Genomic DNA, 20,678 nt, shown 5'->3' with positions numbered 1-20,678 from the left:
AAGTCTGCAGTTATAAATGTATATATGTCACAAGTTCCACTTTTTTAATAACCCTACAACAAAAGTTATTGAGTCATCAATTATACGTTTTAATAAATCATTAATAAAGGGTGCTTACAATAACCAATTGTCTGTTAATAATAAGTTGTTAATACATTTTGGTCGAGTTGCTCTGCAGCCTTTTGCCAGAAGATTAGAGGCTCAACAGACAGAGAGACTTCTCCGGCAATCCAAAAGTTGATAATAGCTTATTGCTGTTCTATAAAGAATTAGTACATTATTTCTTTACAATTATTAAAGCTATTATAAACACTTAATACAGGGTGACTTATGAGAAAATGCTACCAGAATCTCATATGCTTATAGTGAACTTTGACTTTTCTTCTGAACCAGCTTTCATGCAGACTATGGTTTCATCAGTTTGATAGAGATGATAATACAAAGTCAGGCATCCTGTACATATTGATCAGAAAGAAACCTCACAAACACACACTTACCTATTTTCTTAAGAGATGATGGACAAAAAGGAAAAGGACACAATCATGTATTTAAGAACTAGCTGTTCTTTATATGCTTAACAGGCAGCGCAGCTCTGACCGACTGAAAGGTGTTTCTAGAATTCTCTGTGGTGATGTTCAAAGTCGACCACATCATCTGTCAGCATGCCCCTCCCTTCACAGGTGTTAGTGTGATGTAACAAAAGATTCTCATTCAGCGCACATTTTCTTTAAAGTAAACCTTTTAACAGTTCATAGAAACACACTTGGAGCGGTCCTTTTGACAATTGACCTTTTTCCCTTTCTTATAATATATTACATGGTGTGTTAACTTAAGTTACCTGTACATTGGGGATGCAGTGTTGTTCAGCTGCAGCCAGAATGATCCAGACATGCAAAAATAGTCTCAATCCATTCAAATATCTGTGGCTTTGGCTGGAAAATGTGGTTGTTGTCTAAGAGGTGAAGGGTGAATCTGTTTCCACTTGTTTAATCAGAACCAAATAAATCAAGGAACATTAACTTATCTCAGGCAAAGTATAACTATTAAAACTCCAAAGGGATTTGTTACTTTACTTCACATCACCCTTTGAACTCAACTGCACCCACTGAATGAGGCAGAGCTCGACAAACCAGTTAGAAGCCCACAAGAGGATAAAAGGCAGGGGCTTACTCTCCTATTCATAGATGCAAACCATTTTCTACATTTTAATTGAACATTAGTGTGTGGCCTTATGCTTGGTCCTTCATAACGCAATGAAAAAGTTTACGATTTATTCAGTGACTCAGAGTAAATGGTTCACTTTAGACTCATTTGAATATTCAGCTAAACTTACAGGAAGTCTGTGCTATCTGTTTTCTTCTGTGTGTTGCACAGGAAAATGTCACAGCTAAGCACATGGGCAGGGTGTGCAGGAAATAAGTCACGAAAGACAACGACATCTAAAATAGGAAGAGATCACAGAGCCTGTGGCTGTGCAAGGTTAGTCTCTTGCTTCCTCCTTTGTACCTATTCACACATTACCGGAACGTTGCAAAGCTGAGATAATTAATCACTTCTTTTGGTGCGTATTCTTATTCTTCTCTTTTAAAGTTGTGTGCAGTAATAAATAATGTATGGTGTAATCACAGAAATAAGTAAAGAGGATGATTCTAGGCCATCAAGGAAGTAGCTTCTTTCTTACTTGCTTAGCATCAATATGAAATTTGCCTGCAGGAACATTTTCATGTAATAACAAGGATTTCTAATCATTCTTTTGTTTTTACATGTTTCAAAGAACACTAATGTATGTTTAATAATCACTTAGATTATTAACAAGTCTTTATGCTTTTTGACTTATTCACAGACAATATTGACAATGCAAGATACTCTGTTGCGAGTGTTTGTGGTGGCTCTGGGTCTCCTAACGTATCCGAGGGATGACCCTGGGGTTGAGGAATGGGACGATATCACCACAGTGGGCATGCAAAAGCACGAAGAGAGGCTGCTGAGAGGAGAGGAACTGGGTGACGAAATGGCACCTGTCAGCGAGGAAATGACACATACTGACAGAGGGCCTCGTCGGGATGACTTAAGAAACATTCAGTCTGAGAAACACGTTACTGAAAAAGATCAAATGCCAATCTTAGAAGATATTACTGTCACCAAACATGATTCTGAGGAAGACGCTACTGATCACAACTCACCAGAAGCAGATTTGGATCCAAGTCAGCCACAAAACTCTAAACGTGAACCTGACCCTGCTCTGAAGACTTCACAAATTGACCATGAACAAAATGGAAATCTACAGCTGGACAAGAAGAGTAAACAGGGAGAAGACATCCAGACTGATGGCTCTTTTACAGACCAAAGCAGGCCACAAGGGCAACAAGAAAAGCCTGAGGAGAAGGGAGTGTTCAACTCCAAAGAACAAGAATCACCTCTATCACACCTTCACACCATGACATCAGAAAATGAAACTTCAGAGGCCATCGCTGACTGGGAGGGGGACTACCTCTGGTACATATGGAACACAGTCTCCATCATTTCCATGATCCGCTTCTTTAGGAAATACCTAGGGAAAATTTCCCAAATAAAACAAGGAGAAGCCAGGGCCTTCCCAGTAACCTGCACCGCTGCTGAAATGCCACTACCAGACAGTGAAACTCTGCAGCGATTTCATTCTAAATGTGTTCAAGTCTCATCCGAAAATAAGTGGAAGGAGTTTTTGGAGGGGTTTGCAAAGGATCTATTGGAGGCCATGAGGACTGTCTGTGATGGAAATAGCGGTATGGTGATTGAGGACTTTCAGATAGTGGATGTGTGCAATATCATCGTCCCCTTTACCCCACCTGATCCCTATAGTTTCCAGTGTCTGCTCTGGAACAATCAGGCAAGTGACCAGCTGCCAGATATGCAAGTCTGTGGTCAAATCCAACTGATGAAAAATAAAATCCAAAATGGCTGCCCCTGTCAGTCTTCTAATTCAGATGATATGGTGTGCTTGCTGCATTGTGAGACTGAGGAAGTAAAGATGAAAATGACTGATGTTTGTGCCAGCCTTCTTTGCATGAAGAACTCCCACTTCCTGTCAAAATCACAGGTTACTAGATGGTTTCAGAACACTATCAAACAAGCATGGGGACAGATTTCACATAAGTATGAGTGTGAGCTGAACATTCGCTACATTGGTGCTCCAGGAGCTCTGATAGTTCGATTCAGATCAGGGAAGAAGATCAGCTTCAGTATGAATCCTGTGGTCAAAGTCAACGCTGATGCTCATTTCTTCATTAATCCTCGCTCTCCGAACATGGATACTTCCTGGACACTCTCCCTGACCAGCTATGAAGACAATTTCTTGGAACACATCTCTAAACGCCTGCCTGCAAACTCATGCCACAGTCAAATTCTTGAAATTGCACATTTCCTTCACAGGAGACAGACAGCATTGACAGGAAGTAGTGCTCTGGAGGATTGGCATTTCAAAATTGCACTAATGCATCTGCTTTTGACCAAAGACCCATCGCAGTGGAAACCCAGCAATATGGCCTGTAGGCTTCGAGACTTATTGGCCTTCATGGAGAGAAGCCTCAAGACAAAGCTGCTGCACCATGTTCTTATTGGGAACCCTTTAAGTCAGAGGGTTATTGAACTTCCTACTGAATTTACTCATGCAAATACTGTGAATCTCTTCCATCCCCTTGTGGTACACAACTGCATCTACAGAAATGCTGTGATGCATTTCCAGGAAATGCTTAGTAACGCACAAATGCTGATACAGGATTATGTGGATGTGTACAACTGTGGCAATTGTTCAATTTAAAAAAAAAAAGTCATTTAGACCATATTGAAATACATCAGGTACAAGAGAAATCATTTTATTTAAAAATTTCCACAGCTCAATTCCTTTAGTCCTCCCCCAGTACTTCAGGAATTTTGCATGGTCTCTCGTCTGCATGCTCTGCGTCATCCAAACTGAAGTCTGCATCAGGGGATTTCATCCGAGGGTGAAACTTGCCATATCTATCCTGGTTGCTCAAGTTGATCTTCCAAGAGGGACTTGAGATCATATTACTAGAAGCTGTTGAAACAAAACATGATTAAATTCCAAACCTTACTTTGCAGAAGGGTAGCTTTAAAGTAAAATCACGACAGCTTTTGCCTTGTCAAATAAGGGATAGGCAATAATCCATATTGGCTGTACATTAAAGCTTTATGAATCGACATTTAAGTTAAGGATCATGTATAAAGTCATATTTCATACTACCACGTTCGGCCAAGATTATCCGCTGTCATGACGCGTAAACTTACCTTTAGACTTTGCCGAGGGACAGGTCGAGTCACAGCAGGTGCATACAGAGTCCCTGTCATACAGCTCCTTCCACCTGAAAAAAAAAAAAAAAAAAGTTTAAAAAGGTCAGATCAAGTGTGGTGATAATCAATCCAACAGTTTTGACAAAAAGCTTAGTTTTGGCTATCAAGCACATACATGTCATCCAACAAGACCTTCAAAAGCAACCTGTGGATGGTTTACTTTAGCCAGAGTCAACTCACTCTTTGGTAGCGTGATCATAATTGCAAGTCTTTGAACTCTCAGTTGGAGTACGTGGTCCCATAGAGACATCACAGTGCATGTAGAGTTGCTGAAAGACATTGGATTTCAGTGTTAATACATTTTCTATGCGACAGTACAGAGCTCTGTACCACTTGCTCTTGACAGTACCTGTGATGAGGACGAAGTGGAAATTCTGTCCTTGAAAATCACAGCAGCCACACTGAATCTCAGGGCCATTTGTGAGGTATCAGAGAGGAACTTTGACTTTTCCGTCCTCATGCTGTCAACCATACAGCTGCAAGAGAGAATATGCACGTTTACCTCTGATGAAGTGACGTGCCCGTCTCAATTCTGAATTTCATTTAAATCTCTTACCCATAGTTGTCTATGACTGTATATTTAGGATTTGAGGCGGGATTTTGGAAGGCTGTCATGAAGCAGTGGTTGATGTAAATCCTCAACCCTTTAGAAAACGTAAGTTGCGTGGCCTGAAAGTACATCGTCTGGCCCAAGATGTAGGATTGGGTACCAGTGATTTCAAACCCTGATGCTGTGGCAAAGGGAGGGACATTAGTCACTGTACAGTCTTCGATGCTTACAAATTAGCAGGCTGCTGCATAGGTTTGCAATTACAAAAAGTGTAAGTATTGGATACCTGCCTTAAGCCCTTGGTGGTCTGAATATCCTTAGACTACTTTTAGTACATGTTAGTATTGAATGCTTGTATACATTTTAAGCACTTCAAATATACCTTACTATATGGTGGCATAAAAGTTGTAAATAAAAAATGTATATGAACTTGTTTATTTTTAACCGTTTGCTCAAAAGCAGCTAAAAGCTGGCAACATAGTCTGTGCCCTACAAGCTCCAGTTTCCTCATACAAACTCAACACTTGTGGTTCAAGAAAGCAAAATGCATTATTTGCGCAATTACTTGCCTCATTTAAGACCAAGTGAAAATGCCACCTCCCGTAGTTTATCCTGCTCTGTCTCCGCACATTTAAGTGGACATTTTCCACCAGGTTACATAATTGAAAAGATAAGCTATTGTACATCTAGAGTCCTTTACACATCTGTGCAACACAGCCACATTTACTGTCGACATTTAAGGCCTGCTTCCTCCTGCAATTCATTAAAGCAGGTAGGGGAAAGGCCACACCAGTCCACAGCTTTGCGTGTGAAATGCTAACACCGTTAACGGAGTCCTCACGTGAAATGAAGGAAAAATAACAAAAACAGGGGAACATACCATCTTGAGAAGTAAGGGTGAAACTGCTTTTTGGGTTGAGCGATTTGAAAAATGTGCCTCCCTGTAGTGTAGGATAGAAGCCAACTTTATAGGAGTGAAAAAACCTGCAACAGTCGAGAGACCCGCTGTTAACCCACAAAAAAAAAACAAACAAACACTTGATTTCCCTGTAGTGTTACGCAATAACACTAAATCTTACCTGGGAAATTTACACTGCATGGGAATGTCAAATGGCATCTCTCTTAAAACTGGAGTGGTTGGCTTGTAGGTGAGCACATTGCCAACATACCGATAATTTGCAGTACTCTAGAACAAACATTTGTGTTGGTTGTAGTTTATCAAAATTAACACAAAAAGTATTTATCAAAAAGACAATAAAAAAAGTTTACCCACCTTTTTCCTAAATCCACAGTCAGCAGTCAAAAGGTACAGAAAGTAGTAATGATCTTTGGTAACTTGGTTAACACGACAGGTGCCAAATTTCAAATACCTGTGTGCGTTGCCAGTCTTAAAGACCTTTCTCCTGATTCTTACATAAACTCTGTCAACATGGCACAGGATTTCAACCAACGGTCGTCTGGCTGGTTCAGTTGGAATAGTATCGGTAGCAGTCTTAAGCAACATGTCGCTGACCCAGGCAGGCAGGGGCCTGACACCCATTTCTGGCTTGAAATCCTCTTTGTGGTCCTTTAACGCTGAGACTACCTGATACTCGCGAACTCGTTTTGCTTGAGGCGTTGAGCCATTATCTGATGCACTCCAAAATGATTTGGGTACAAGGTTCTCAGCCATTTCATTCCCCGTCACTGTCTTCATTCTCTCCCACGCTTGTTCAGGGTCTTCCACAACCGGGCTATACCCAGCTCTACCTCTGAACCGATAACTATTGGCAGAACAAAACAGCAGTAACAAAAACGCAGCGTGCCTAAGATCCATTCTTTTCTTTTTTTTTTCCTTTTTTCACTTCAGCAGTTACCTCCAACCGACCCCTCACCTCACAGGTTGGATATAATGGTGGTGTTTCGACTGGCTTTTGTACTCTGCAATCAATAGAGAATTCCCACAGCTGCTGCAAATGCCAATCAAGAACAACTAATGAGAGGCGACCATATAATCACCCCTTCTCTGTAGTCTGTTGTCATACACCAGTGTGGGTTGGTAAAGTATTATATCATAATATGACATTTCCAATGTTCCATTCATTTAAGGATATTTATTATTAAATGGAATCAAATAATTCCCAGGCAGATTAATTAAACATTTACTAATACTGATAAGAAGAGTATCGATGTCGGTTTCGATATCGATTGATTTTAAAATCAATCACATTCAAAAGATGGGTGAGATTTAGAAAACGTGTGTTAGTGAATTTTAAATCCGGCAAATAAAAAAAATAAAAAAAGTAAACAACACGTTGGGTTTCTTTTATTTTTTATAATAACCGGATGTTACGCAGCCAATGATGTCAATACCAGGAAGTTCCAACGCAGTCCCATACTGTCTATGCGCAGTCCACTTGGCTTGACGTTGTGGTCAGAAGCTAAATAACCCTCGTTGGCTTTTTTCTTCATAAACAAAGTGGAACAATCGTATTTGCTTTGGTGGAATATCGTGTTATGTGGGACTAAACCGCCTCGCTTTTACTCAGTGTCAATTGTTTGTGCTAGAATGCGTTATTGTCGTTTGTGTTAGCTGGCTAGCTAACACGCCAGCTAACAACAGCTAGTTAAGGTTGTTTTGGTTATTAATGTGAACGTTAACGTCACATCGACGGTTTACAAAGGACAGAGTGAATGTAAGTCTTGGGTAGTGTATCTGCTAGTTAATCAGCCTACGTTAACGTCAAACGACGGTCGCGTAGCTTTAGCTACCATTGTCGGGGGGCGTCTGGTTTGTCCCTTGCCCCAAATAGTGGACGTCTGGCGAGCTTAAAAAGCTCCCTGTGAACCGGACCCAATGCGTGGGATGATGGGGACCCAGAGTAGTCCAGTCAAGAGTTACGATTATCTCCTGAAATTTCTTTTGGTGGGAGACAGCGATGTTGGAAAGGGAGAAATCTTGGACAGTTTACAAGACGGATCGGTCGAGTCTCCCTATGCATACAGCAGTGGTGAATATCTTTGCTTTTGTTCAGTTGTTTAGAAAAAGCCTGGACCAACCAACATGAACTAACTTTCTGTGGATTGTGTGTAATCTCAGGGATTGATTACAAGACCACCACGATTCTGCTGGATGGGAGAAGAGTGAAATTAGAGTTATGGTAAGTGTTTTTAGCAGTATAGAATTAGCAAGTCAAAAGTGGCAAAATGAACAAAGCCATTGCATGTGGGTGTACTTACTGTACATGCTTGTGTGCGTCCTGAACAGGGACACATCGGGGCAAGGCAGATTCTGCACCATCTTCAGGTCTTACTCTCGTGGAGCACAGGTGACGACTTGTAGAGCAATTTTTGTGTTTTCCCCTCATTATATAATTCTATATGTATGTCAACATGTTTGGCTTTCATTCCATAGGGCATCTTGCTTGTCTATGACATCACAAACGGCTGGTCCTTTGATGGCATTGACCGCTGGATACGGGAAATTGATGAGGTAATCCCATTCAACCCATTTCTGGTTGACAAAGAATAACTCACTCCACCTTGGTCTCCCTCTGACTCTGGTGGCACGGCTTCAGATGGTTCAAAATGCAGCGGCTCGGCTGCTCACGAACACAAAAAAGCGTGAACACATTACACTTGTCCTAGCCTCCTTGCACTGGCTTCCAGTCTAGGATACAATTTAAAATACTGTTGATGGTTTTTAAAGCTCTTCACGCCCTGTCCCCCAGCTACATAGCGGATATCATTCATCCCCACGTAGCTCCCAGGTCCCTCAGATCCTCCAGCCAAGGTCTCCTCCATGTCCCATGGTCCTGGCTTAAGCAAAAAGGTGACCGAGCCTTTTCTGTTCAGTGTTGCCAATTTAGCGCCTTTGTCGCTAGATTTAGCGATTTTTCAGACCCCCTTAGCGACTTTTTTTCAAAAAAGCGACTAGCGACAAATCCTAGGTTTGTATGGTCCAGCGAGCACGCAAGGTATTTCTGTCCTGTAGCCGCCAAAACAGTCTTCTGTTCTGCCTTCTTTGAGAAATTCTTTATCGGTCTTTTTCCCTCCCTTTGTAGAATTTCATTTTTTTTTACTTCAAAGATAGGCTGCCTAAGTAATAATTATGAGGTAAAATAAATTCCTGTATTGAATTTGTGATTATTTGGCTAAAGAGTTAAATTTCTTTCTATCTACCTTGCTGACACAACCACTAAGCTTTATACAAATGATTGCGTAATGATGCCAAAAATATGCAAATGAGCATATGACATCATCTAGCGACTTTCATTGGAAAAGAGTTGGCAACACTGTTTCTGTTGCTGGCCCTCAGCTGTGGAATCGACTGCCACCTGACATCAGAAATGCCCCTTCTATTGTGATATTCAAAGCCAGGCTCAAAACTCACCTTTTTTACATTGGCCTTCCCGGCATTTTAATTGTCTTACTCTATGTTTGTAATTAAGTGCCTAAACCACTGATTTGTAAGTGTATTTTATTACCCTGTGGCTAATGCGCTATGTACAGCACTTTGGTCAGCGCAAGCTGTTTTTAAATGTGCTATAGAAATAAACTTTATTTACTTACTACTGTATGGGAAGGGGGTATGTATATATAAGGGCCCTGTGTAGGGCTGCGCAATATATTGTTTTCCTATCGTCTTTGCGATATTAACTGGCGCAATAAACCTATCGCACCTATTTGTGTTAGTTGAAAGAAATTATAAGTAGAAAACTGCAGTTTTAAATCTGTCATTCCTTTTTTTTTAGTGGTGCCTTCAACTCAATGTTCAGTAAAAGTGTTGGGAATTATTTAATTTTAGAGTTTTAAATTCAACAAGCAATTGTTGCATTTTAGCAGAATACTGAAAGCAGCAGAAATGCAGAACTGAGTAGTACACTTAAATATCTGTTTTATGCGCGCCGGGTTAGCTCACCTGGTAGAGCGTGCGCCCACATATAGAGGTTTACTCCTCGACGCAGCGGCCGTGGGTTCGACTCTGACCTGCGGCCCTTTGCTGCATGTCTCTCCCCTGCTCTCTCCCCTTTCAAGTCTAAACTGTCCTATAAATGCCAAAAAATGAATCTTTAAAAAAAATGTTTTATTTATCGCAAGTAATGTCGTTATCGCGGTATTTGACGTTATCGCGTATTTTCGTCATATCGTGCAGCACTGATCCTGTGTCTACATGCTTCCATCCCTGTGAGAGTCAATTTTCAGTCAAAAAAAGAAGTCAGTGCAATAGCTTTTCAAAAATCCTGTTTAAGAGACACAACAGAATTTGGTAACCTTACCTAAAAGCAATTTCTATTTCTGTATTGTTTATTTCCATTAGCATGCCCCAGGTGTACCCAGGATCCTGGTGGGAAATCGGCTTCACCTGGCCTTCAAGCGGCAGGTACCTACGGAGCAGGCAAGGGCCTATGCTGAAAAGAACAGCATGACTTTTTTTGAGGTCAGTCCGCTGTGCAACTTCAATGTCATCGAATCCTTCACAGAACTTTCACGCATTGTGCTGATGAGGCACGGGATGGAGAAATTCTGGAGGCCCAACAGAGGTGAGCTGGTTAATGTGTTTTTTCATACCAATTTGGTCAGATTAGGAATGTATGCTTTTTCTGTAGACAAAGGGTTGGTAAATGACAAAACAAATCTCCCAGAAAGTTGAATTGCATGGTACTTCACAATGCCAAGTTTTGTGCGTAGCACTTGAGGATCCACTTTTTACTCATTCAGACAGTCTGAAAAAAAAAATTCCAGCTAACAGAGTTGTGGCTTCTGTAACTGTTTGCTTGAATCTTTTTGTCTTTGAGGGTATGTTTTTCTTTTCCTGACAAAATGGGATGACACTGTAGCAACACATGAGTCAAGAAAAATAGTATATGTCACATGGTGGAACTATCTAGTTACTGAAAAATCTTTAATTTATTTTTTGATTTTTTGATATCTTGCTTTTAAACAGACAGGTGTGAAATTGAAGCTATTTAAAACTTCATTGTTGGAAAACCTGAGCGAGGACTGGGAAAAAAGAAGAGAAAAATGCACTGATTTAACAAATTAAAGCTTAAATATTGATAACATGAAACAAAAACCACATTTATAGTGCAAACAGTAAGAAATGAGCAGGGAGTAAATCTTTATCTCGGCTTGGTCTCCACTTTTTTATTCTGTCTAAATAGTACAGTTTACGAGCAAGCTGTAAAGATGCATTGACGAGTATTGTTGATGTCACACACATTCTCACACCGCCTCAAACCATAGCTCAAAACACACTGACAAGTCGGATCGCGGGTTACATGGTTGGCCACCGCAGAGTGACGTGGGGTTGCGTTTCTCCAAAAGTTAAGGCGATCTCAACTTTTCGCGGCAGGCCCGCTCCGTTTTTTTTCTTCAGTGTCCCCCCTGCGGAAACCCCGGCCGCAGCCTAAACGCACTACCCCCATTCGAAATCAATGGAAAGACCTGCATTTTTGCCGGGCGGCCGACACAGGCAGTCTGAGCGCAGCCTTAAGCAGTTTAACTTTAGGTTTCTGACATGACATCCAGTCGTAACATCCATATTCCCTGTTCTTGTCCCACAGTCTTCAGCCTCCAAGATTTGTGCTGCCGTTCGATCGTCTCCTGCACACCGGTTCACCTCATTGACAAACTGCCCCTTCCTGTGGCCATCAAGTCGCACCTCAAGTCTTTCTCCATGGCCAACGGCATGAATGCAGTCATGATGCACGGACGCTCCTACTCAGTGGCCAACAGTGCAGCCTCGGGCGGTAGCAGCGGCGGAAGCAAAGCCAACAGTCTCAAGCGCTCAAAGTCTTTCAGGCCTCCGCAGAGCCCTCCAAAGACCTCGTCGTCATCATCTAAGGGGAGCTGTAAGATTTCATAGTGAAGGAGCGGACTAATGGTTGCCTCCATAGGGCCAGTATTAAAGGTGTTGTTGCTCCAAGAGGTCACGAGGCCATGAGAGAGCACGGAGAGCCACCAGCAACGGATATAGCTGTGAACTTTCATTGACCCTTGGGAACTGACTTGGACGGTTGGATTGGTTTCTGCTGTGTTTGAGCTTGCTGGTGCCATCTTGTGGATGTCCGTTAACCGGTACTCTTAACTACGGATGGCTCGCTATGATCAAGTAGAACAAGATTTCCCTGGGACCAACACATGTGAATCAAAGATAATCGCTCACCTGTTAACACTAAAAATGAGTGGAGGGACATTAGCTAGCTTTTATTTGGAAAAATTATTGTTTATTGTATTTAAAGTTGTAAATATGTGCTAAAGTCGTTTTTGGTCTGTGTTCGGTGATTGAGCTTGGAGAGGAGCTTCTTATGCTTGTTTTGTCTTGAATGTTTTCGGAGATCTGCTTCGGTGTCCAATTTATTTGTGCGTCTTATGCCCTTTGTCTACCGTGGAACATTTTCATTGCAACCTCAAGGGTGCTGAGCTACTTATTTAAATCTCAGATTAGTTATGTTTAAAATTACGGTAGACTGGCTTAAATTGAATGTCATGAGAAGAGCAGGGCTAGTTTCCCAGGCTGGATTTGAAAAAATAAAAATAAATGAAAAGACCATTATCCATTGAAAAACACTTAGTCTAGCAATGCTCCATCTGTGAAACAGAGTAGAGCCAACCGGTCTTATTTTGAAGACTTCCCGTGGTACCTCTTAATTTCAGCCCAAATGAATTCACCCTCCGTCTCCATCAGTCATTGTGAACATCTGTTGACCTTCTCAGGCCATTTTTGCCTCTAAATGTAATATCCTTAGTTGCATTATCATTGCTTTAACTGGTTTAAACCATCAACCACGTGCTCATCTATCAATCTATTAACTCTTGTGGCAATTCAGAGATTGCTTGGTGCTGATGAGGGAAACCTTGTACAATTCAAATGTGCAGATTGTTTGTTTAGTCGTGGCGTTTTGCCTTCAGAAAGAGCTGCGATCGTGTCCTGGTTCTTACCAGGAATTTGTTAACTCACTAGACATTGGTGAAAGGACTATTTTGATTTGATTGCTTTTAGGATCTTTTCTGTATATGCAATGTATTTATGAATGTAACACAATATTTTATCTGCTACTTTGCTGTGGTAATATGTGGGACTGTAAGAATCAGAGGTGGGAAGGTAATCTGCAATTGTGATGTTTTTAATAAGCGTTGAGTATTTGTACTGTACCTTCATTCTTATTTTCTAACCCTCCTAAAATGTGTGTATAATAGTAGGGTTTAGAATGATTTGTCAGATGAACTTTGAAGACTTCAGAGAGGGCACTGAAAGTCTTGTATTTTTAATCAGAGCTAACTAATGATATTGTTTTTAATAATTAAATAATCTACACAAATACTTATTTTGCTTATAAAGCTTTTATGTTTTCTTTCCACCTCTGATTAACGTAGCTGTATTTCCACTTCAACATTCCCAGTGTCATGGCTAGATGTCTGTGATACGGCTATTGAGGGCATACAAAAATGGTGCATGTTTTTCTACTGGTGCCTGTTTTATGTGGTCTATTGAGACCAGCACAATGAGCTATTTAAAGCACTATATGTAACGTTTGATAATGATTGTTGCTATCGGAGATGTGTGTCTTAAGGTTTGGATACGGGATAAATTATACTTTTGTCTCCATTGAAAACAGTCACCTAACAAAATAAAGGGTAAAGCTCCAGGGTTGCTTTGTGTTTTCATCAACTTGTGTGCTTTGCTGCAATGATCTTTTTCATTCATTTATTAAAGTCATTGTGGGAATATTTTTTTGTACCCTTTGTCCAGTCCGGGGCGCCGGTGATCAAATGTAATAAAACCCGTTGGGGGTGCTGAATTGATTAGCCGCTCTCTCGGTATTGGCCAGTTTTGGATAAACGGCACTTCGCTGCAGCGCATGAATGCAACGCGGTCAAAAGTCACCCAAAGGTTGCAGGGTCATTTCCAATGAAAAGATGAGGGGTGCTGCTTTTCATCGCCTCGGAGCTCCGCCGGGACAAAGATGAGTCGCACACTATTGAAAATGTGGCGCTTTACGCCTTCCCACCTGGCCGTGGCATCTCTGAGCTCCGTGTGAATGAGCGACGGTGCTAAATTGACCGACGTCTAGACAAGCAGGACGTAAACATGTTTTGCTAGACATGATGCGACACGCCCCGTGTTTGGTCTTCACGCTTTCCGCTCCCGGCGACTATTTTTTTATTTTTTTTTTGTTGGTATCCTACAATTTGCTCTTTTGGTTTGTGCAAGAAAAGTATGTGCCGAAGTTTGTACTGCGTAAAACGTGGAAATAGATACTTGTAACCGAAGATAAACATGATAACTAACAACTACAACGGCTCTCAGCAACAACAAAAAATAGCTCAATGCCTTCCTTATAAATGACACCTCTATAAATTCTGTCTGGACACATTTAACGTTGGATTTCTCACCGGAATGTGTAGCTCCGTGCGCAAGGTTGTTGGGACAGCTTGCCACCACGACTCCACGTTTTCTTTGATGTTTTTACTATGTTTGTCCAGTTGCTTAGCGCATGGTGCTGCTTCATAAGAGTTTCAGACACTGGACGACCATGGGGGCGGTCAGAGGGGCTGCCCTTTCCACCTCCATTCACACTCTGAAAGGCTGATGTTGCGTCTTTCTCTCTCATTGTGCAGTTTCGTTTGCTTATTTCGCTGTTCGGGGAAATCGACCTGAACGTGAGTTTGCCCATTGAGTTTTGTTTTGGTTATTAAGGCATATATTTCATGCAACGCAACTGCATTTTTTCTTCTTTTTTTTTTTACACGCGTTTCTGGGATATATTTTGTTCAGTAAATGTCCAGCGCATGGGAACTCGTCTTGATCTTTTGGATTGCTACAAAGCTCCTCTCTGCGCACAGCAAACTGAGTTCCACAATGTTTACGTACAAAACGGACGACCACGTTTGAAAATCGACATTATTCCGAATTTGAAGACCTAAAGGAGGAATGGATTTACTCGGTGGGCGACTCATGCAAAAGAGCAATAATGTATAAAATCCCTCTAAAACTTTTGGAGGATAGATGTATAAAGGATCAAAGTTGGCATAATGCCCCCAACTCAAATAAACTAGTATTAGGATGGATTAGTGCGTGTTTGTTGATGCTCCTGGTTTGCGAATTACCCGAACTTTCTTTGTGTGCAAGTGTGGCAGGATCCAAAGTTGAACACGAAGGGTTTTGTCCTAACAAGCTGAATTCCAATCTCTGGGTTGATGCGCAAAGTACCTGCGAGAGAGAATGCAACGTCGACGAGGTGGTGTTATTTCTGTTATTCTCAGTAGTGATACACTAATAATCATCAGTTCATTTTGTGTTTTGTTCATTTTAAATCTGCTTCCATAAATGCTGTTCTGTGTTTGCATCGTGTCTGTGCAGGACTGTGCTGACTTTGAGAAATGCTGCACCAACGTGTGTGGTCTCAACAGCTGTGTGGCTGCACGTTTCTCTGATGGCACGCCTGCCCAGCCAGATGGGCAAGGTGGAGGAAAAGGAAATGATGCCCTCAACTCCACAGCTACCTGCGAGGGCTTTATCTGCAGCCAGCAGGGAGCAACCTGTGACATCTGGGATGGACAGCCCATCTGCAAGTGCCGGGACCGGTGTGAGAAAGAGCCCAACTTCACCTGCGCTTCAGATGGCCTCACCTACTTCAACCACTGCTTCATGGATGCAGAGGCCTGCATCCGTGGGGTGACTTTAACCGTGGTCGCCTGCCGCTTTTACCTGGCCGGGCCCCACACCAGTCCACTGCCTCAGGACACTACAGCTAACCCCACCCCGACATCCTCCCAGGAGGATCCCATGCCCCCCACACTGTACTCCAACCCTCACCACCAGTCCATCTATGTGGGAGGCACAGTCAGCTTCCACTGTGACGTTATTGGAGCCCCCAGACCTGATGTAACATGGGAGAAACAAAGTGAACGGCGCGAGCGGCTGGTCATGAGGCCTGACCAGATGTATGGCAACGTGGTTATCACCAACATCGGTCAGCTTGTCATTTACAATGCGCAGGTGTGGGATACAGGTATCTACACCTGCATTGCACGGAATTCTGCTGGTGTTCTTCGTGCAGACTACCCTCTGTCTGTCATCCGCCGGGCTGATGACGATTTCTCTGAAGATCCTGAGATGCCGATGGGGCGCCCATTCTCCCCAGCAGACTGCCTGGCTGAAGTAGACCTGAGAGTGTGCAGTGGTGAGCGTCACATGGACTGGTATTATGACAGCAAGATGGGCTCCTGCATGGCCTTCAGCAACGGCGGATGTGACGACAGCCGCAACCGATTTGAGACTTATGAGGAGTGCAAGGCCTCCTGTCAGAGAGAGGGGATGGGCATCTGCTTCCTGCCTGCTGTCCAGGGCCCCTGCAAATCTTGGGAACCACGTTGGGCCTGGAATTCGATCTTGAAACAGTGCCAGGCCTTTGCATATGGTGGCTGCCATGGGAATGCCAACAACTTCAGCACCAAGAAGGAGTGTGAGGCAAACTGCCCACAGCCCAAAAGGAGACCTTGTAAGACATGTCGGGTGAAGGGAAAAATGGTGCCCAGCTTATGCCGTAGCGACTTTGCTATTGTGGGGCGGCTGACAGAGCTGGTGGAGGAGCTGGACTCTGGGTTTGCCCGCTTTAGCTTGGAAGAAGTCCTCAGAGATGAAAAGATGGGATTGACTTTCTTCAATACCAAACACCTAGAGGTGACTATAGCCAAGATAGACTGGAGCTGTCCCTGTCCCAACATTACCATGGAGGAAAACCCTTTGCTGGTGATGGGTGTGGTGCAGGATGGCATGGCCATCATCCAATCAGACAGCTATGTCAGAGCCATAACCGAACGCAGACTCAAGAAGCTACGTGAGGTTCTGAATAAAAAGACCTGTGAGGTATTGTAGAAGTCCCAGAATTTAGACTTGTTAGCCCGCAGAGGGTCTGTGGTCACCTTTACCTTTAGCACTAGGGATGAGCATCAGAATTGCAACAAAAAAAGCTGAAATTGAATAACTCTTTAAATCAAATATGACACAAATATGTTAAATACTATATGTCATTGTGTCAGGTGATTTTTATGTTCATTACAACACGGGTTGTACTACATTCCAGATGTGTTGAATACTTGAATACCATGTTGTTGTTTTTTTTAATAAGTTTAAATATAGATATTCTCTTTTGAAATATAGTTTGTATATTTCTGAAAAATAACATAGCATAGCAGCCACACATCAATTTGCAATATAACTAGCTTGTGAAGCTAAAGAACTAGACACCTACAGTATATTACCTCCAGATTGTGTTTGTTTTTCTATTTTATTGTATTATCTTTATTTTGTACTGGGTTCTTTATACTAGTCATTTACATAGCTGTTTATATACAGTAGGTTACCTTTTGTTGTTATGTATGATTTCTAATGTGCCGCACATTCTCTCCCTCTGCAAAGCACTTCTGCTAACTTAGTCTCAGTCTCTGCAAACTGAATGAAAAAATAGAAAGAGTAGGTGGCGGTATCAAGGTAAATATAGTACAAAGACAACATATCAATCTGTGAGCCTTTTTACTCAAGTGTGCAATACAGAAGAATATAGTGTATAACAGATTTCAGTTCTGAATAAATACTTGTATCTATGTCAATGTGTATCAGAATATGGGGAAACAGTTCATTAAAAGTTCTGGAAATTTGGCAATGTATCTGAGCTTCAAATGTAAGTTAAGGCGTTACGACCATCCTGCTCCAATACTGGTCTGCACCCAGAGAAGGAACAACAGGGTACTTCACACCAAACTCTCCTTTCTGAACAGAAGACACTTGTTGTTTGCAGGCATGTCCATCTAGCAAAGAAAACATTTAAAACCATACATTAGTAAACCAATACTCCCAAAACTGCACTGTCACGTTTTTACGTTTCAAAGATTGTGTTGGATGTTTAAATTACTTACTATTTTCTCCAGGAATAAACCATTTCTTTGTGCTGTAGAGCTGAGGAGGGAGATATCCCTGAGTCCCCACTCTGAGTTCCTGTATGATTAAAACATATAGCAGTTATATATCCTACATTCACCTTTGCATTATTTATTGTATGGATGGCATAAACACATGAACTTATGTATACAATGCTGCAAATAGATGCTACTTTGACAAGAAAACCTCCCTTTATAACATGCGTAACTTCCATGAAGCATTAAAAAAAGATTTTAAAACACGTTACCTCTGCCGTAGGCTGTAGTCAAAGTCAATGTTACTTTGAGGGGTGATCTGGCCATTCACTGCATAGGGCTGAGGGTAACAACAAAATATGTTATGTAGCAATTATGGCACACTTTAATGTTTACATTCGATAATAACATGTCATGAATAGGGTTGGGTACCAAAACCCGGTTCCACTATGGAAACTATGTGAAAGCATATTAACCATTCACTGCACGTGATCACTAGTAAACATATTACATCTTTGATGTCATTTTTCAGTTATTCAAGAATCGGTTTAGGAATCAGAATTGTTTTAAAAGTACCGGTTCGGAATTGGAATCGTAAAAATCCAAACGATACCCAACCCTAGTCATGAATGAATGAATGTTTATGACACAATGGTTTTTCACTCACCCCGTATGTCAGTAGAAGACCTTGTGGCTTCAGCACTGCTCCAGCCCCTTTGAATAAACCCTAAAAGAAAATAGTGATCACGTCACATGCGGTGGGAGTTTAGAGGCCGGAGGGACTACTACTCCAGCACCTTTTTTGTTCTTGGTCTCTTTTATAGACTGAAAGGCCAGAGGCAGAAATTGTAGAGTGGGCATTGCTTACAGTTATTATCTGAGGTCAATAGGGTCATAATGTATATACACTGGGTAACATATAGCAGCATACACTGCAATCTTTCTGCTTCATGGAACGTGAACACCAGGACCAGTCAATAGATCACTGTACAAAACCAGCCAGACTATGTACATTTTGAAAGAAGAACATCTATCTCTTAGCATTGTGGGCTTCCCCTTGTATAGATTTAAACCACAACTATGTTTGGGTAGGAGACAATTCAATTGTATTTATAGTGTCAAATCACAACATAAGGTTATCTAAGGACACTTTACAGATAGAGTAGGTCTAGACCACATTCTAATTTACAGAGTCCCAACAATTCCCCTCAACAGTGGCGAGGAAAAAAACTTCCTTTTTACAGGCAGAAACCTCGGACAGAACCTGACTCTTGGTGGGCGGCCATCTGCCGCTGCCGCTTGGGACACAGAGAAACAGATACACAGAAATATGATTCATAATAATTATAGCAGTTGGCATGATGAACAGTGGCAATTATAGTAACAATAAAGATAATAGAACAGGAAGGATCAGGTTTAGATTAACCCACTAGGGGGGCCGAGAGCAAAACTGAGCTGAGGGCCCCTCATTTGTAATTAGTTTGTGGTGGGTTGATTTATTACAATTTTTTAAAGAAATATGCACCATGTAAGCACAATATAAACCCAAATAATAAAAGCCTTAAAACTTGATAATACAGGTGCTGATGAGCCTTTTAACATTTTTCGAATTGTGCAATATAAAATTGTGCTTTAGTAGTGCATACAGTATTAATCAAATCACTGCAAACTAATTGCCACACATTAAATCTGGGGCCTTCTGGGCTCCTGAGGGCCCCGGGGGGCCCCGGGGAAGTTGCCTGCTTTGCCAGTTGGAAGTTTTAGTTTTGGGCAGGATACTCAGGTCCTTGGGTTAAACCAATCACAACACTATGTGTGAGCATTTATAAAATCATCAGTCCTACCTCTGTGCAAGCCATCGGAGAAATGTGGATCATGTTGATGTTGACTACCAGGTCGAGGCTCTCTGGCTGGATACCTCCCCAGTACTGATGGGGCAGAGAAACATCCAGGTTGATGGCGGGCCTTACATTGTGCAGCTGGTAGTGGGCTCTATACGCTTCGATACTGAGAATGGGAACAAAAGACATTATTGTTACGCAAGCACTCTCCAACAAAACACAGTCCTGCATCGGTAGTATTAAAAGAACCACCGTTATACCTCAATTTATGTCCAGTAATGCTTTGCTTCAAGTTTGCTACGCAGGAATTAATCGTAAATACTCGAGTTTATAAGCTGTTTATAAGGTAAGTTACAACAGTAATGTAAATTGTTACTGATACAGATACACACAACCTGTGTTACCTGGCTAGAGACTGGCGGTCATACTCTGAGGGCTGCCAGATAATATTTCGCAGAGCCTGAGCGAAGTGTGTGACATGCTGCCCGGTACCGGAGGAGATCTCCAGAGCCTGCAGGGGTCTCCCGGTGTTCACGCTCTCCCGGAGCACAGCCAGGATGGGCTCCTTGTTCCTCTCCGCGGCGGCGGCGTTCAGCATCGTGCCAAACCCCGGGTATAACTGTCGAGTTATGCAGTACAGTTTACGAAACCACTCCAGCAGAGATGAGTAACGTCAGTCCGGATTGAATAACTCAACACCACCCACGAATGTTTTGTTTTTCGGCTGAAAATGGTCCACTTCCGTATTGCCTCATGTGACTGATCTGCCATCCAATGAGACTACTGGGCGGGCACAAGTTCTCCCGCACCGTTATATAAAACAATGACAAAGCAAATACATATTTTACATACAGGGTTTCTTTATTTTAAGGGAAAATAGCATTCAGGTACACATCCTATTTTACAAGATTTACAGTTTATTACACATGAACGTCACATTTCCTCCAGGCTCACATGTAAATCTAACAGAGAGCAACAAACGTATAATAATTTAACAGTTCTGTCTGAGTGACATGACATAAATAGAAAGAGGGGAA

The 20,678-nt window shown here is 42.0% G+C and overlaps 5 protein-coding genes across 6 annotated transcripts; 3 read left to right on the top strand and 2 right to left on the bottom strand.

Moving 5' to 3' along the window:
- The first annotated feature begins 1,386 nt into the window (after positions 1–1,386).
- LOC144534615 (inositol 1,4,5-trisphosphate receptor-interacting protein) lies at positions 1,387–3,799 on the top strand. 2 transcript variants are annotated; one of them, XM_078276634.1, is made up of 2 exons: positions 1,387–1,479; positions 1,844–3,799. In XM_078276634.1, the coding sequence occupies exon 2, from the start codon at positions 1,856–1,858 to the stop codon at positions 3,797–3,799; it is 1,944 nt and encodes a 647-aa protein (XP_078132760.1). In that variant the 5' UTR covers positions 1,387–1,479; positions 1,844–1,855. The 2 variants fall into 2 exon arrangements, with proteins under 2 accessions (XP_078132760.1, XP_078132753.1); XM_078276627.1 differs by having other exon boundaries at positions 1,421–1,561.
- zp3c (zona pellucida glycoprotein 3c) lies at positions 3,791–6,731 on the bottom strand. Its single transcript, XM_078276662.1, is given in 9 exon segments — positions 3,791–3,928; positions 3,930–4,057; positions 4,288–4,361; positions 4,531–4,619; positions 4,700–4,826; positions 4,907–5,081; positions 5,781–5,884; positions 5,980–6,086; positions 6,174–6,731. Coding segments are annotated over 9 exon segments (1,485 nt in total). The 5' UTR covers positions 6,717–6,731.
- A 501-nt stretch (positions 6,732–7,232) lies between these two features.
- On the top strand, positions 7,233–13,530 carry LOC144534640 (ras-related protein Rab-40C-like). The gene is made up of 6 exons (XM_078276655.1): positions 7,233–7,890; positions 7,980–8,040; positions 8,148–8,208; positions 8,295–8,372; positions 10,200–10,422; positions 11,446–13,530. The coding sequence occupies exons 1-6, from the start codon at positions 7,737–7,739 to the stop codon at positions 11,745–11,747; spliced, it is 879 nt and encodes a 292-aa protein (XP_078132781.1). The 5' UTR covers positions 7,233–7,736; the 3' UTR covers positions 11,748–13,530.
- An 81-nt stretch (positions 13,531–13,611) lies between these two features.
- On the top strand, positions 13,612–17,084 carry wfikkn1 (WAP, follistatin/kazal, immunoglobulin, kunitz and netrin domain containing 1). Its single transcript, XM_078276644.1, has 2 exons — positions 13,612–15,123; positions 15,246–17,084. The coding sequence occupies exons 1-2, from the start codon at positions 14,857–14,859 to the stop codon at positions 16,761–16,763; spliced, it is 1,785 nt and encodes a 594-aa protein (XP_078132770.1). The 5' UTR covers positions 13,612–14,856; the 3' UTR covers positions 16,764–17,084.
- A 319-nt stretch (positions 17,085–17,403) lies between these two features.
- mettl26 (methyltransferase like 26) lies at positions 17,404–20,397 on the bottom strand. The gene is made up of 6 exons (XM_078276661.1): positions 20,046–20,397; positions 19,645–19,807; positions 18,468–18,527; positions 18,073–18,140; positions 17,804–17,882; positions 17,404–17,695 (listed from the first exon to the last, which is right to left on the bottom strand). The coding sequence occupies exons 1-6, from the start codon at positions 20,237–20,239 to the stop codon at positions 17,639–17,641; spliced, it is 621 nt and encodes a 206-aa protein (XP_078132787.1). The 5' UTR covers positions 20,240–20,397; the 3' UTR covers positions 17,404–17,638.
- Between the last annotated feature and the right edge of the window lie 281 nt (positions 20,398–20,678).

Source organism: Sander vitreus, chromosome 2, assembly GCF_031162955.1.
Source record: "Sander vitreus isolate 19-12246 chromosome 2, sanVit1, whole genome shotgun sequence".
Lineage (NCBI taxonomy): Eukaryota > Metazoa > Chordata > Actinopteri > Perciformes > Percidae > Sander > Sander vitreus.
Note: the sequence above shows the minus strand (reverse complement) of the source record. Positions and strands in the feature narration are given on the sequence as shown.

Excerpts from the sequence above, each read along its gene's own strand:
- mettl26 (XM_078276661.1), bottom strand. The coding sequence starts at position 20,239 with ATGCTGAACGCCGCCGCCGCGGAGAGGAACAAGGAGCCCATCCTGGCT. Across the intron at positions 18,528-19,644 it reads CTCCGATGGCTTGCACAGAG|GGTTTATTCAAAGGGGCTGG; the intron begins GTAGGACTGATG and ends ATTTTCTTTTAG. Across the intron at positions 17,696-17,803 it reads GTTTATTCCTGGAGAAAATA|ATGGACATGCCTGCAAACAA; the intron begins GTAAGTAATTTA and ends TTTCTTTGCTAG.
- LOC144534615 (XM_078276634.1), top strand. The coding sequence starts at position 1,856 with ATGCAAGATACTCTGTTGCGAGTGTTTGTGGTGGCTCTGGGTCTCCTA.
- LOC144534640 (XM_078276655.1), top strand. The coding sequence starts at position 7,737 with ATGCGTGGGATGATGGGGACCCAGAGTAGTCCAGTCAAGAGTTACGAT. Across the intron at positions 8,209-8,294 it reads CTTACTCTCGTGGAGCACAG|GGCATCTTGCTTGTCTATGA; the intron begins GTGACGACTTGT and ends TTCATTCCATAG. Across the intron at positions 10,423-11,445 it reads ATTCTGGAGGCCCAACAGAG|TCTTCAGCCTCCAAGATTTG; the intron begins GTGAGCTGGTTA and ends CTTGTCCCACAG.
- wfikkn1 (XM_078276644.1), top strand. The coding sequence starts at position 14,857 with ATGTATAAAATCCCTCTAAAACTTTTGGAGGATAGATGTATAAAGGAT. Across the intron at positions 15,124-15,245 it reads GAGAATGCAACGTCGACGAG|GACTGTGCTGACTTTGAGAA; the intron begins GTGGTGTTATTT and ends GTGTCTGTGCAG.